Below are 16,422 nucleotides of genomic sequence, written 5' to 3' on the forward strand. Positions count from 1 at the left end.
TCGAAACTGTTTTTCAATTGGTTTGTGATCTGGGAAACGGGGGGTTACAAATTTGTACCAAAGTGCCTTGGCATTGTCTCGGGCAACGATTTATGCCTTGCCCACGCCTTGACTGGAGATTTATCGATATGTCATGCATCCAAGCACCCCTCTTCAGCCTCTTCCAATTATTCATTGTTTCGCTTTCAATCGAAATGAATGAGAACTGGAACTCATCATTGGAGATGTCGAATCTAGTTATTCATGAGACTCATCTAATCAATTGCAGCTCATTCATTTTGAGATCCGATCCTAATCCTAATTCGAAATGACCCCAAAGCCAACAATATTAAGTAGGCCTGTGGAAGCGTCTACTCAACAAAGTAGGCAATAGTAAATTAATGGCTTGTTGTTTTTTTGTGGCTTAAGTTAAGTTACCACTCTACTCGCAAGTAGCATGCAAATTGAATTACCATTGCCTCCAAAGCAGGCGGGTGTTGAATTGTGATTAAAATGGATGGATATTAATATTTCGCCCAAAACATCACACATTTTCTCTGCAAACGGAAATCAGCTAGCCGCCTTTAAAATATGGTTTCTTTTTTTTTATTTATTGTTGAACACGCCACACAAGGATGGACCTTGTTTTCGTGTATTGTCAAATTATTTCTAAAGATCCCAAAAAAGCGGATAGCGGGTGCTCCATTCTTGGGCAAATCAGGTGTGGTCATAGCCGGTCATAAGCTATTAGATTTTTATTCTGGATTTCATAAAATGATTAAGAAAACCAAGGACCTCATTTAACGAAAATGCAATGATATATTAAAAATGTATACAAAATACTACGTTTGACCATTCATCACAATAAGTTAGAACTGGGATTTGGAATAATAAGTGCAAATGAAGGTCATAGTTTATACTGATCTTAGAGTCAAGTCGAACGTAAACACATGTAATATATACTGCGTTATTACATATTCTGAGCTTTCGAGTGCATTGGGCTTAAAATAATAAACTACATATGTAGATGACATGGGCTCTGGCCATTGGGAAATTTGATTTCGGTCTTAGCTGAATCGCCCTTCTTGAGTCCCTTGGTATTCTTAAAGGTTGTCATGGTCTCCATGGTTTCTCAGATTCGGGTTCTAATGCCAAGGTCGGAGAACCATGAGGGGTGGTCACCGCTTCAGGGATTTACTTTGGCTTTGGGGATTCGCACAATGCACATGGATAATCGTGTGAAGTATTCTTGGTCTCGGCTGATGGTAATATGCAATTATGCAAAGTGCAAGTTCAACGGAAAAGGCCATGGTTTTGTTTCGTTTTGTTTTGTTTTGCTTTGTTGGGCTTGGGTTAGATTGTCGCCTCCATTGTCTCCCTGGCTGAGATTTGTAGCTCTGTGGCGGAGTGGCCACCCACTTCCACTCCTCCCAGTTCTCATCATCACAATCATCATTTTCAGCTTCATTTGCTCGGTGTACCTTGCTTGCGGTTTCGTTTCATTTGGTTCGTTTTAGTTTTCAGCTAACAGGCCCGTTGTTCAATTATAATTAAATCTGTTTGTAAATATAATTGGTGGGCGTGCGACTGGCATGAATGATGCAAGATTGCTGTTGCTGCTGAGCGTGATTCGCTTTTGCAAATTAGAACAACGAATTATGGCAACGCCCCAGGAAAATGTTAGCTGTTTAATCTTGGGTTTGATTCTTCCCTTCGAACGCACAGCAAGAAAAAGGTCAATATTCCCTCAAATACGATCAATATTTAAATTTGAACTTTCTGAAACGTTTTGTATAATTGGGAATTAAAATTGGATACTTATAAATCTTATGTAATAATTTAACCCCCTAATATCAAGTTTTGGAAAATGATTACACAAATTTCTAGTGGTGGCATAAGTTGAATATAAAAACATATATAAACATACATAATATAACTTCACATCAGTTGAAAAGTTAATACAAAATAAGCTCAGTTTCAGGAGTTTTGTATTTTATTTTATTTTTTATCAGTTACATCTTTATAAGAGCTAGTTAAATCTCTAAATGTTTTGAAAATATTTTTTCTATGCGATTTGCAACTCCTTTTTCTCGATTGATTGTGGTATTTACATACGCAACGTATGTGCGGTGCCCAAGAAATGGGGATTTTGCTTTGGAGGCTACCACTTACCGAGAGATTCACGGGCTGCCCGTGTAATAGGCTTTTAGGCCTCGGCATTAAAGAATCATTGTCTCAGTGGGGTAAAAAACTCCCAGGCCATCGTCGGAGTACACCCATGGCCAAGTCAAGTCATCGCAGTCGTTGCCTCAGAGCTTCCAGTCAGTTAACACTTTTCACATGCCCGGCGGGTCGAACAATGTGGTCCCACTCATATGGGGGCGTCATGACACCGACAACCGACCACTGACAACCACAACAACAACAACAGCAAAGGCTATAGCATCGACAACTATTTGACATATCTGTGGATACATATCTATGGATGAGTATCGCCATACTATTGGCACATATGTCTGCATCTGTAACTAGGTGGTCGATTTTGGCTTCTTTGCTGGGGAAATCCATTTTATGCTTCGATTAAGTAGCTGATTTAATGATTTTTGTACACTTATTTGATTTGATGGGACTTACTAGATCCCATTTCTATCTAAAATATATATATATGAACTTTAGTTTTCTAGTTTTTTGGTTTAAACATTAAGGTATTGTACTTCACGATTACAAGGTATAATAAATATTGAAAAGTTATAAACGTGTTGTAGTCCTAAATTATTCTTTTAATACTGCTAGTTTTCTTAATCTTTTGGCAAGCTTATCCTAGCAGTCATTCAACCCATCTAAAAGTATCACGTCGGGCCGTTAGATTTTGGAAATGTGTCACCTGTGGAGAGTGGAATGGGGATACTTAGGCTTAGATGGAGTGCAAAGCTCTTGGCCAAAACTCTCTAAGTGGACACCACCAGCAATTGACAATTGCCACCTTTGTTGCCAAAAATCAAACATTTAGATCCGTTTGGGTTTCTCTTTGATGTTTGTGCTTCTGCTGCCTCAACCGAAATTTCAGTTGGCCAAAATAATGCCTGGAAAGTGAAAACCCAACCCTGTCTGAACTGCGTTGAGACTCTCGAAATGAGTCACGTACTAGCCTCAATATTTATCTAACTAAATCGTTCAACTGGACTTGGATGATCGGTGTTTTTCGTGTTTAGTGTTGTGGGGCTTGCTATTTTGTGTTTAATGTTGGCCAATTACCAGTTCCAGGGTCAAGTTAATGATTCAATTAGCATTTGTCATCATTGTTATTGTTACTACTCTGCTGTGCGGTATAATTGAACCGCAGATCGTGGGAATATTTATAATGATGTATGATCGGCCACACGCCCTTATAGCCTAATATATAGATCAATATAGCGGGAGTGTTTAGAAGGAGGATCCAGAATTTATAAAACTCCATGTATTAATGTTTTATTTTTATATATTACTTATTAGTCCCTGTAATGTATTCATCTTATCTGTTTCTCATTATACCCATCGTATCAACTTAATGGCTAAAGTTGGTTGATCAACTTTTAAATAAATTTATGTTATACTAAAAAAAAACACTTGTTATCCTAATTTACTGAGCACAAAGTCATACAAATCTTACTTAACGTATAAAATACGTTAAAAAACTGATCGGTAATCCACAGAAAGGTCTTTTTATATGGATTTATTTATGTATTAAATAAATGTATATGGTGGATATATATTTCAAGTACTTTGAATATAAATCATATGAATAATTACGATAATATCTGAATGGTTATAATTTTGATATCAATATAGGTTGATATTCCGACATAAATCGATGCACTTGAAGTTTAATACAATGCTGAACAATAATGCCTTTTTTCCTCGGGTTTATAAACTTTTTAATTCTGTTGAATAATTAATTTTAAAACGTTTTAAGTCTTCCAGGCCGAATATTATATTAGAATATTTACCACTCTGAAAAGTTAAAAGCTGTATGATTAAGCCAAGACCCTTAACCATATAATTTGACCAGTGGCTCGTGGCATGCGTCATTAATGACAAGACAAGACAAAGCTGAAAGATGAGATGAGATCGATGCAGCACAAGTCTGAGGCACTGGGCTCCAACTTCGCTGGTCGCTCTCTGGCTGGGATTGAGATCGATGGGTATAAAAGCGAGTGCTGGGCCGGCAGTGGGATCATTAGACAAGTGTCGAGCTGCGCGTGCGCAACAGAGTCTTAGAGGAGCAGTAAGCCACCAGCAAGCAGTGTACACCACAAACAGGCCACCACAACATGAAGTGCTTTGTAAGGAGGAGCTTGGATTACTTCCCTTAGACTATTTATGTTGATAGAAAATATTGGAAAAATCAGTTTGATACAGTGCTTAACATTTTGAAACAAAACTATTTTAAACAACTTCTAAGCTCTTTTAAATAATCAAGTGTGGTTCTAATTATACCCGTTACTCGTAGAGTAAAAGGGTATATTGTATTCGTGCAAAAGTATGTAACAGCTAGAAGGAAGCGTTTCCGACCCTATAAAGTATATATATTCTTGATCAGGGTCACTAGCCGAGTCGATATAGCCATGTCCGTCTGTCCGTCTGTCCGTCTGTCCGTCTGTCCGTCTGTCCGTCTGTCTGTCCGTCTGTCTGTCTGTCTGTCCGTATGAACGCTGAGATCTCGGAAACTATAAAAGCTAGAAGATTGGCATTTTGCATGCAGATTCTAGGAGTTCCTACGCAGCGCAAGTTTGTTTCAAAAAGGTGCCACGCCCCCTTTAACGCCCACAATCGCTTATATACGATTTTAAAAATTTAAATATTTCGGAAAAGTAAAAATGCAGTTTTATTGTGTTTATCAATACCTATCGAAATGTAGAAGAAATTTTTCAAATCGGACCATTCGTTAAAAAGTTATGCGTGATCAAAGTTTCTATCTCCATCTCCCTCGCTCTCCCTTTACCTGAGTAACGGGTATCTGATAGTCGGGGCACCCGACTATAGCGTTCTCTCTTGTTTTTTTTTAAATTTATTAACAATTTTTTTTTTAAATAATCAAGTGTTGAATAATAGAGTAAGGATGTGCATTAAAAGCTTTAAGTTCTTGGTTTAAATTTGTCTTTCCTTTGTTATAAGTGAACTAGCAAGGCCAGAGCTAAAAATTAATCATAAAAATAAAAAAATATGGATCATCAAAAATAGTTCTTTTGAAAAAAGTTAAATTGAATATTACTAAAAATATAGTCACTTTATTTCACTATAAACTGTCTAATTTTAAATGATATATTGAATTCGTTTAAAAGTGTAACAAATTCCTATTTTTTTTTAATAAATTGTAGGGGTATAATTATTTATATAAAGTTCTGTAAATTATTTTGTTTTTTTGCGACCTTTCCACTTTTTAAAAATAAATATTAATTTTCTGTTACGAATAGTTATACTCTAAGAAAAAGGCATTCCCCATAGTAATAATAATCCCCTTTGGTGTGATCGTGTAGTTCATCCTGATAGCGACCAGCCTAGTGCTGAGTGCTTGGGCCCAGGACGCGGCGGAGGCTGACCTGGAGCAGGTTGCTTCGGCATCGGCTCCCGCAGCGGTGGCAGTGGAGGATCAGGTAGGCGCCGCCAGCAGCTATGCGCCGCTGCAGGATAAGAAACAGGAGAAGCGGTATGTTGGTGGATATGGTGGCTACGGAGCAGGATACGGCGGATACGGAGGCTACGGCGGGGGATATGGCGCAGGCTACGGAGGCTATGGCTCCGGCCTGGGAGCGGGATACGGAGGAGCCTACGGCAGTGGCGCTGGCGTCGGAGTGGACAGCTACTACAATCCGTATGGCTCGCGTTCGCTGGGTGGATTAGGTGAGGGTGAGCGCGGGACGAAGACACTTCCAGCCGGGGACGCCTACTAACCTCCACTGTCCTCCTCCTCAGATGGCGCTGCAGTGGCCGGATATGGTGGCTATGGATCCGCTCTTGGTGGCTACGGATCCGGTCTGGGCGGCTATGGCTCTGCCCTGGGTGGCTATGGATCGGGACTGGGAGGCTACGCCGGTTCCTACAACTCCAATCCCTATGCGCTATCCTACTACAACGGCAGGCTGGGCGCTGGAGCCGGCACTGGTTATCCGTACTACAACACCCGGTTCGGAGCCGGCGGATACCCGTCCAGCTACTACACGAGCAACTACGGGAACAGCGTGGTGGGCGGCGGACTGGGCGCCTTGGGCGGAGTGCCGCCCATCGGATCCGGCTACAACTACGGCTCCGGCATCTCGGGCACTGTCTACTAGACGGAGCTGCCAAGCGTAACGCAACGTTCAAGATCTAAGCTAGTGGAATTTATTTTTTTTTCTTCGATATTTTTTTCTAACTTTATTTTTATTAAAAGATGCTATAAAAAACACAAGTCGCATTTAAGTAGAACGGATTTAATATCACTGAGGGGGCGGGTAGGAGCCATGGCTGTCCTTGATCACCCAGAAGGAGTCTACGATGGCGCCGTCTTGGTCATCGGACACCTGCTCAAAGTGCAGATGGGTGCCGTTGTGGGCCTTCAGGCGGGTGTACCCGTAGTCCTGCAAAGGTTAGAGTCTCATTATTATCGTCTTACTATTAGGAAGGGAATTAAATATTGCACGTCTAAAAATCTAAATCTTAGATTTATACTCTATATAAAAGTTGAAGTAAAATATAACGACATATACACAATTTGATGGAATACGTTGTTTAGTCAAAGTCGAAACAATATCTCTATTACATAGAGATAGACGATTGCTTAGGTATTTGTAAAGAAAATTACTAATTTCACTTATGCTTTGTTTTAGGAGTACCATTGAGATGTAAACGAATAATTCGAAACTGGATACTTTCAAATAATAACTTTTTTACAAATTAAATTATTTTTTTAGTATTTTTAGTTCACTTATTGTGATTAGATCTTTAATTAGAAGGGAATTCTTTAAAAACACATGCTTTATCTGTGTATCTAGGAAAAAATCGCACTTTACTTCTGTGCCTGGTTTTTAATGTAATGGCCAATGCACCTTGCCATCCCATTATCCATTATCCTTGTGACAGTAGATTGACTTACGTTGCTGTGGAAGGCGTTCCAAGCCGGCAGAGCGTGTGAGAAGGGCTCCCGCTCCTCCTTGCAGCCGGCAGAGCCGGTAATGATTTGGATAGGTGCCTTGGGATTTGTGTATGGAGCCTCGGCACTGCCATTGTACACCTTGTAGTTGTAAATTGGCCAGAGGCGTGTGTAGAAATGCTCATGCGCGAAGATCTCCACATCGACGCCATGCTTGAAGAAAAGATCCTCCAGGCCGAACCACTTGAGCATGGGCAGACCCTGGCGGATGTACGTCTCCAACTCGGCGTTGCAATCGTACTCCTTGTCGTCGCTGCAGTACATCGGTCGATGGCCGTAGGTGATGATCCACGGGCGCTTGGCACGGTTCTCGGGCAGATTTGCCTCGGCCAGGTCACGCTCCAGCCACTCAAACTGCTTGGTCAGCAGCTTGAAGCCATAGCTGAGGAAGTAGTAGACCTCCGTGGAGATGGAGACGAAGTGCACGGGCCCCAGGTTAAAGCTGTACCACAGGCTGTCCGTCTCGCCGGGCATGTTGAAGCGGGCGCGATAGTTGGAGAAGTTGCTGTGGGAAAAAACGTAAGTAAGTAATGAGAAGAGCCATCTTGAAGATCCACTACTCACTACTTCTCCTCGTGATTGCCCGGACAGACCATGTACGGCACATAGGCAGCCACTGACTCAATTTGGCGCATAAAGGCATCGCCCACGGCCGCGTTCGAAGTGTCCATGTCGTAGGCGAAGTCTCCCACATGGATGATGGCATCGTACATCCCTCGTTCCGTGTCTTGCTGAAGCCGGCCCAGCGACTGGGCATTCTCGTTGCCCATGTCCCCAAAGATGGCCAAAGACGGTGACCACTTCTCGCCCGCCGGTGGCGTTTTGAAACTGAACACCGACGACCAGCCCAGCGGACTGCCGCAGCTGTACTCGTACCGCGTGTCCGGCTCCAGATCCTTGAGCTCTACATTGTGTATAAACTGGGTGCGAGCCTTCTTTCCGCCGTCCACGAATCGCTTCCAGGTGCCGTTCACCGTGGTCAGCTTGTCGGTGAGATAGTTCCGGGCAAAGTTCACCACCGAAGCGTTGGGGGAGCCACGCGTCGACCAGGTCACCATAATATCACAGAGGTTGTCTGTAATGAAATTCACAATCTGAGGTTATATTTTGCAATGCACTAAGGTTTTATTATATCCTTAGCTTTTGTGGGATGTGTCAAAATGTATTCCAAAAACTTAAGGATTCAAATTACAGTCTGAAAGGTTTCCAAATTATTGAGAATTATGAAAGCAAAATAACAACTATATTTAAGTGTAATAAATCCAAGCCAACAAGGTTACTTTCAAACCAAACATGAGATTATCTACTGTACTCCCTAGCCCAATCCATTTGCCCTAAAGTAGTGAAATGTTTGTCGCAATACTTTTGAAATATAAAATGCAACATTATAGCAATCATTCTCACTCATAGGTGGTTTATTTGATTTGTGTAAATTACGATTACATTTGGTAAGGATATATAGTCATATTTATTTTTAAAAGATATATAGGCCGTTAAGTACACATAACGGTGGTTTCTTGGTCCGCTTACTGGAAAAGAGACAGCCGCCATACGTTATTGTGACTGATTTCGAATACTACATTATCACAAAGTTTTCAGTTGAGATCAGAGGTGGAAATGGGGTCGTATGGTCCATGCTTGTCCTTGATCACCCAGAAGCGGTCTATGACCTCGCCCTTTTTGTCATCGGACACCTGCTCGAAATACAGATGCGTGCGGTTGTGGGCCTTGAGTCGGAGGTACCCAAAGTCCTGGCTGTGAAAGGCGCTCCACGGAGGCATGCGCTTGAAGAACGGCTCTCTGCCCTCGTGGTTGCCGGCAGCCCCCGAAATAATGTGGATCGGGGCACCGGGATTCACATAAGGCTCGGCCAGCGATCCGTTAAGCACAGTATAGTTGTACATGGGCCACATGCGCTCGTAGCAGTGCTCGTGGGCCCACAACTCCACATCCACGCCGTACTGATAGAAGAGCGGCTCCAGTCCGAAGAAGTCCAGCATGGGCAGTCCCTTCCGCACAATGGTTTCGTGGTTGGCGCAGTCGTCTCCGTTGTCATTGCTGCAGTACATGGGTCGATGTCCATAGGTGATGATCCACGGGCGCTGCTTCCGGTTCTCTGGTTTGTTAGCCTCGATCAAATCCCGCTCCAGCCATTCATACTGCATCACTATCTGCTTGATCCCGAACTGCGTGAAATAGTAGACCTCCGTACTGAAACCGATGAAATGCACTGGACCCAGGTCAAAGCTATAGAACATGTTTTCTGATCCACCCGGCATGCTGAAGCGATTGATGTAATGCGAGAAGTTGCTGTGGGATCAAATGGGAAAATCCTAGTATTAGAGTAGCTGGTCACCATACATATTCGCAGAAATTCGTCCATTAGTTAAAGAAATCATATTTACAATAAAAAATATTAATGAAAACCTGTCTGATACACATTTTTACAAAAAAGTGTTTTTAATGGCTAATGTTATTCAGATATTTTGTTTCTGGCTAATTTTAAATTAAAATATGATGATAGGTTTAACTCTAAAAGCTGCTAATTTGTTTTCTTCTCCAAAAACTCCTGTTCAATAATAAGAAAGTCACGAAAAAGGAAAACTATGCTTTAAGAATGCAAAAAAAGAAAGATTTGCAAAAAAAATTAAAATTAATAATTGACGAATTCCTGGAATATTGTCCCAGAAAAAAGAAAATGACGAAATGGCCCCCAATGTTTAGACGTTATCCTTGGCTTTTGGTCGGCCACTTACTACTTCTCCTCGTGGTTGCCCACGCACACCATATAAGGAACGTAGGCGGCTATGGTCTCCACCTGGCGCATGAACTCGTCGCCCACCTCTCCGTTCTCCGAGTCCATGTCGTAGGCGAAGTCTCCCACGTGGATGATGGCGTCGTACTGGCCGCGCTGCGTTTCCCGCTGCAGCGCAGGAAGGGATGCGGCATTGACCACACCCATGTCCCCGTAGATGGCCAACGAGGGCGACCAGTCGCCGTGGTCGAAGCGCGTCCGGAACCAATAGGTGGCGGACCAACCCAAGTCACTGCCGCAGTGGTAGAGGTAGGTGGTATTGGGCTTCAGGTGGGCCAGCGTCACCTGCGATCGGATAAGTTCGGGGTTGATGTTGGATGTGTCGATAGTGTTCCAAGGAAAGAGCCTTCATCACTCTTCATCGCAGCCTTTTTCACATATTCTAACTATTTAATTTAGCATTCAAGACTAATGCCTCATTGGAGGATAATGTGGGTAATTTGAACATATTAAAAAAATGTTATGTTTTCAATGCTTGATAAGTAAATGCCTTTTAAAATACTTCTAATACAAACAATTAATAATTAAAACATGTTTTTTTTTCAATTAAAATCCGCTACTAGTCAAAGTTATGGGAAATAGAGCATCCCAATACAAATTTGTAAAAGAAAGTAGTCAGTTTAACAATAATGAGGATCGTAACAGAGATGTCAGATTAAAACACTTGAGGCTAGATGGTTTCAATAGGGGCTCTTGGTGCGCGAGTTACTCACACGATGGATGTACTGGGTGGCCTTCTTGGCTCCGCCGTCCACGAATTTCGTGGGCATCTGCGCCGCCTTCGCCCTTTGCTGCAGTCCATCGATGCCGAACTCACAGATCGATTCGTTGGTGTTGTCGCGCGTGTTCCAGGTGACGACAATGTCGAGCACGGTTTCTGCAGGAGCACACTGATTAACTTGGGGTTAAGCACTTTGGATACAACCATTCTTTGCCAACAAAACCGGCAAACTGAGCCAATGAACCAACAACTCAAAACCAACAAATAAATACCATCAGTAATATATTACATTTTTGTAACTGATAGGAAAATTTTACATATATTTTTTCTTTGGAATTGAAAGCGTCAGTGCTTTCTATTCTACTCCCCGAAAACTAAACTAACTAAACTAAACTCCGTCATGTATTTACCCATTAATAATAATAATTGATAGTTCGCGCCATTTATTGTGAAGATACTTAGTATTTAAACAACAATTAGTATATAGTCGGAGTGCCTGGACTATAAATACCCCCGGTACTCGGATTTTACGGATGTAAGGCGTAATTTTAGGGAATGTTATAATTTGGGGTAGAAAAACGAAATTTTCATAATATTGTGCAATGAAAATATTCCAAGGAATACATATCTTAAGCCAATATTTATGTTTTACCAAACATAAATTATTTAAAAGAAACAATTTTAAAATAAGTCTTAGACTAAGACATAGTCATTATAAAATGGATTAGTCAGTGAAAAAATACGTACGCATTTAAGCTATTGGTGGACAAATAGTTAAAATAGTAATGTGTCAGTAAAACCGGATATTATATTTTCTGATTTTGGATACCACGTTGTTTTGCAACCGTCGATGTGATACTGACAATAAATCTAAACACAAGAATGTTTGAAGCCGAGTACCAGTTGTTAATCTTGAAGTTGCATACAAAACATATAAGAAACTAAGCATAAATTCAGGGTACTTCGAATTTGCTTAGTATGCAGCTTCAAGTTAAATGCACTTAAAGGCGCATTATAATGTGTAAATGCTGAGATTGTAAAATTGGCTAAGTAAAAACTGTAGTTTGTTTGTTTTGGGCTGATTTTTGGATAAGGAATGTGCCACGCTTAATTGCTATAGTTTGTGAGCGAATCAGGTCGAGGCGAATGTGCGCTACTAATACTGCCAGTTTCTATTGATGCGTGAAATGCCTGGAGACTCCTTTAGCTTGGATTTGTTCGGGTCGGATCTTCTTTAATTCTGGTAGCTGCCGTGCTTGGATTTCACCAACCAAAAGTCATCGATAATGGCGCCGTTCTGGTCGTCCGACACCTGCTCGAAGTGTAGGTGGGTGCGATTGTGTGCCTTGAGCCGCGTATAGCCGTAATCCTGGCTATGAAACGCGCTCCACTCGGGTATCTTGCCCTTAAACGGCTCTCTTCCCTCCTTGCAGCCGGCGGATCCCGTGACGATGTGCACAGGCGCACGGGGATCCTCGTACGGCGAATCCTTCAGCGTCCCATTGCGCACCTCGTAATCGTAAATGGGCCAGAGTCGCTCGTAGGAGTGCTCGTGCGCCCAGATGGCCACGTCCACGCCGAACTCGTAGAGCAGCGGTTCCAATCCGAACATGTGGACGAAGGGCCAGCCCACCCGGGTGAGGGTCTCCGAGTGGGTGCAGTCGTTGTCGTTCTCGTTGCTGCAATACATGGGCCGGTGGCCGTAGATGATAATCCATGGCCGCTTCTCCCGATTCTCTGGCAGATTGGCCTTGGCCAGGTCTTCGCGCAGCCAGTCGAACTGAAAGACCAGCGGCTTCAGGCCATAGTTGAGAAAGTAGTAGACCTCCGTGCTGATGGCCACAAAGTGAACGGGTCCCAGGTCGAAGCTGTAGAACAGGTTGTCCGTGCCACCCGGCATGCTGAAGCGGGCGCGATAGTTTGAGAAGTTGCTGCAACACGAACGATTAGAGCCTTCTCCTGGGAACTACTCTACTCCGACGGCCACTGTCTACTCACAACTTTTCCTCATGATTGCCGGGCACCACCATGTATGGCAGGTAGGCGGCCACCGTTTCGATCTGCCGCATAAACTCATCCCCCACACGCGCGTTATTCGAGTTCATGTCGTAGGCGAAATCGCCCACATGGATGATGGCATCGTACATGCCGCGCTGCGTCTCCTCCTGCAATCGGGCCAGGGACTGGGCGTTCTCGTTGCCCATATCCCCGTAGATCGCCAGCGATGGCGACCAGTCGACGGATGCGGACGGTACCGTGCGAAACTGGAAGATCGCCGACCAGCCAAAGGCACTGCCGCAATGGTAGGCATACGTGGCGTTCGGCTCCAGATTGCTAAGCGTCACCTAATCGGAGTAAACGTTCAGTTCCTCTTTCTAATCTCTATTCACCAATTTCGGGGTGGGTCGATTCTTGGATGTTCAATTTTATAAGCTTATATTGCTTACTTCGCAATAAAAGGCTGAACGTATTTGCAAAACTAATGTAAGGTCCTATTTTATTTATGCCAATCCACTTAAAGTTCAATGAACGATAACCATTTGAGTGTTGATTAGGCAGATTAGGCACCAGATTTCCAAGTCAATTCAATATACAAAAACACTATAACAGCCAGACAGACTTATTTAGTATGTATTTTCACTCTCCCTATCTCTATTTATTGTCTATAATGGTGTTCACATTTTAATCTTTTTATTAAAACCTCTTTAATTGGCAAACTTAATTATTTAGTCTTTCGAAGATTTTTATTGCCTCGAATCTTTGGTAAAATAAAAAAAAACTATTTAACTTACATAGCAAGAATCTAAAATTTTGGGAATATAACAAGCTAGATAATCGTTAGATTAACAAGAGCCTGATCTTTTTGATGTGTAGTGAAAATACAACTTATGATAAAGTAACGAAACATAGGAATTACCTATTTCAATTACCAGAGTAATGTTGTAATTTGCGGAATGTAGCCTTTTGATTAACATAAAGGAATTGGTAAGTAAAAATCTAAAATATCTAACTGCCTCTGGTGTTTAATAATCAACATAAATATTCTAACCGGATATATTAATTGAAATCCAGAATAAAATCGACCCACTGATTTCGGTTAAGTTCTCTGGCATACCCTGTGGATGAACTGCGTGGCCTGCTTGCGACCACCGTCCACGAACTTGGTGGCCGTGCCACGGGCGTATTGGGTGAGCCTGGCCTGGCCGGCCACCAGCCGACCGTACTCCACCACGCTGGCCGCACCCACTTCCAGATCCGGCGGCAGGCTGCGCGTGGACCAAGTGACGACTATCTCGCTATCGGTGCGTTCTGGTCCAGATCAAAGCGGATAGCGGGGAACGGGGGAGCGGAAAAGAAAAACAAACTTGAGCAATTTCTTTGGGCCAAAGTTGGTGCGGATTAAATAAAATCAAAACAAACAAACAGTTTTGTTCCCGCTTAGAAGTTCCAGTAAATTTGGCATAAATATTGATTGATTTCTCCGATCAACTTTCAATATGCTAAGTCAGTTTAAGAGTTCCAATAAAAAATATAATTAAATCGATTTTTAATGGGCTTGTTGCACAGAAAGTTTTGTTGGATTTGCAATTTTTTTAAATTTATATTATTTAATTCTTTGTTAAATCTCATTTAACTTAAGTTTTTTTTCGTACGAGCAAAAACTAAAAAAAAATTCTTTTAATTACTTAAATATGTTAATATATATAAACATTAGTTGTGACAAATTGGATTGGCTTTCGTAAGAGGAGCAAGGCCGAGAAATCATTCAAGACCAAATGTTATTGTTTAATACTCTATTTTTGTTTTGCTGCGAAGCTCTTTTGTTTTTGTTTCTTATCGCTTCCCCAGGAAAACTAGAACACAAAGCACACATGGTCGGATGACGATCTTCGCCCTTATCGGTAATGGGCCCCCACAGGGAGCCAAAGTCTATCACTTGGTTCTGGATTTCGATTTGCTTGTTCATCCGAATGCATACAGGGCTTATATGTACGTTTTCAATGACCACCTTATCGTATAAAACAACTGCACCAGATTTGGGGGAGTCACCTAATTATGATTTAACTTAATTTTATTTTTTTTATGCCAATCTCATCACATAGCGATCAAGTTTAGGCTTAATTCAAACATATTCACGATGTCACTTACTTTTTTAATTTGCTCATTAAAACTTCACTTTTGTAAAATAACAAAAAAAAAACAACGATAACGTTGTTGATCTTATTTTCTGTTTATCAATTCATTATTGAATTCATGATCAGTTGTAAAATCACAGATTAATTGCCATAAATCAAGACTTGCCCGAAACTTTTGATCTCAAAATTGTTAAATTATACTTTCTTGAATCGATTATAAATTCAAAAAATTTATATATTAACACCGGGTTAATGTAAGCAATGTCTAGTTCCTTAACGGGTGATTCAGGGCCATTATCAAGAAACAGAATTATCTGTTCTGAGAAACAAATATTGGCTATTGTTACAAATATTTGAATACATGGAAAAGGGAGAACAGCAGGAAATGTTGGCAACTTTTAATACTGATAATGCATTTGTTTTGAAAGCAATGGAATTTTGTACTTAGACTTCTAGATTTTTTTTTATTTTTGCCGCTCTTTTTCTTTTAAAGATATTGAAATAATTGACCAACTGATATCACGAAATTAATCAGTATATTAAATATACAATATTGCTTCACATTATTTACATTTTAAATCCATTTTGTAATATACCACCGTACAGAAACCTGTTGAGTTAACACATCTTGGTATACGGACAAGTTTAAATTATAATGTAGTCTTTAAATAAATTAAAAGCCTCCCCAACGAAAATTATAACAAGGACATTTGGATTATAAATGATATATGCAATATCTATAATCAGAAGGGTTGAGCCGACATAAAGGTTGAGTAATGGTGGCTGTTAATCTGGGTGGATTGAGGGGAAATACTGATATCATCCGATAAAAGCCCCGCTAATTGCGCACTGCATCGTCGGTTACACTGATAGAAATTTGAAATATGTAAGGTAGGCAATTAAAGGTAAAAAAGACATATTCCATATTCTTAAATATTTAAGTTTAAAATTGAAGTGTCAATTAGGATTTAATAAGCTCAAAAATAAACAAAATGCATAAGTCAGCAATGCGATTTGAAACTCTGGTGCCCATATTATCTGAACAAATGTGGAACTAATGATTCAGCATTATTAAATTATACAAAATTATTAACAAACCAAATATATATGTACATATGTATATTGGTCCCACTACCGTTTTTTCGGTGTAGAACACACAAATGCAACTGTACAGGTGATTTACATAATGCCGAAATCTAAGCACTCACCTCCAAAGGCCAGATGCACTTGCTCCGGCTGGTAGTGGACGATGTTGACCTCCTCAGTGGACACCTGTGAGAATCCCAGGATGAGCAGAATCCCCAGGTGCAGAGCAACGTGCAGGCGCTGCATTTTTTGTTGTTTATTGTTATTGTTCTTCGAAAGGTCACAAATCTGCTGTCAGCAATAACATTGCCAAATCACAACTGCGTCGTTGCAAAAGACGGGCTCTTCGCTTCGGAAAGCGGTGTGGAATTGAGTTGGAAAGCTGGGAAACGACAAACTCTCTTGTGGGAACAACAAAAAATGAGCAAAAATATAGAAATTTCAAGTACTTTATAGAGCGCAGCACAACAATCCGCAATTAGTGTGACCTTGGCCGGCAAACTGCCAACAGAGAAAG

At 41.3% G+C, this 16,422-nt stretch overlaps 2 protein-coding genes across 6 annotated transcripts; one reads left to right on the forward strand and one right to left on the reverse strand.

Moving 5' to 3' along the window:
- Positions 1-4,200: 4,200 nt before the first annotated feature.
- LOC108044237 (keratin-associated protein 6-2) lies at positions 4,201-6,400 on the forward strand. 2 transcript variants are annotated; one of them, XM_017123167.2, is made up of 3 exons: positions 4,201-4,301; positions 5,496-5,865; positions 5,932-6,400. In XM_017123167.2, exons 1-3 carry the CDS (start codon positions 4,290-4,292, stop codon positions 6,288-6,290), a joined length of 741 nt encoding a protein of 246 aa, XP_016978656.1. In that variant the 5' UTR covers positions 4,201-4,289; the 3' UTR covers positions 6,291-6,400. The 2 variants fall into 2 exon arrangements, with proteins under 2 accessions (XP_016978656.1, XP_016978657.1); XM_017123168.2 differs by having other exon boundaries at positions 4,211-4,301; positions 5,496-5,859.
- Positions 6,326-16,409, reverse strand: LOC108044236 (acid phosphatase type 7). 4 transcript variants are annotated; one of them, XM_017123166.2, is made up of 5 exons: positions 16,028-16,405; positions 10,676-10,839; positions 9,904-10,247; positions 7,091-7,652; positions 6,326-6,575 (listed from the first exon to the last, which is right to left on the reverse strand). In XM_017123166.2, the coding sequence occupies exons 1-5, from the start codon at positions 16,149-16,151 to the stop codon at positions 6,435-6,437; spliced, it is 1,335 nt and encodes a 444-aa protein (XP_016978655.1). In that variant the 5' UTR covers positions 16,152-16,405; the 3' UTR covers positions 6,326-6,434. The 4 variants fall into 4 exon arrangements, with proteins under 4 accessions (XP_016978655.1, XP_016978654.1, XP_016978653.1 ...); XM_017123165.2 differs by lacking the exons at positions 9,904-10,247; positions 10,676-10,839 and adding an exon at positions 7,712-8,222 and having other exon boundaries at positions 16,028-16,401; XM_017123164.2 differs by lacking the exons at positions 6,326-6,575; positions 7,091-7,652 and adding an exon at positions 8,536-9,457 and having other exon boundaries at positions 16,028-16,409.
- Positions 16,410-16,422: the final 13 nt, after the last annotated feature.

This window comes from Drosophila rhopaloa, unplaced genomic scaffold (assembly GCF_018152115.1).
Source record: "Drosophila rhopaloa isolate 14029-0021.01 unplaced genomic scaffold, ASM1815211v1 contig_3, whole genome shotgun sequence".
Taxonomy (NCBI): Eukaryota; Metazoa; Arthropoda; class Insecta; order Diptera; family Drosophilidae; genus Drosophila; species Drosophila rhopaloa.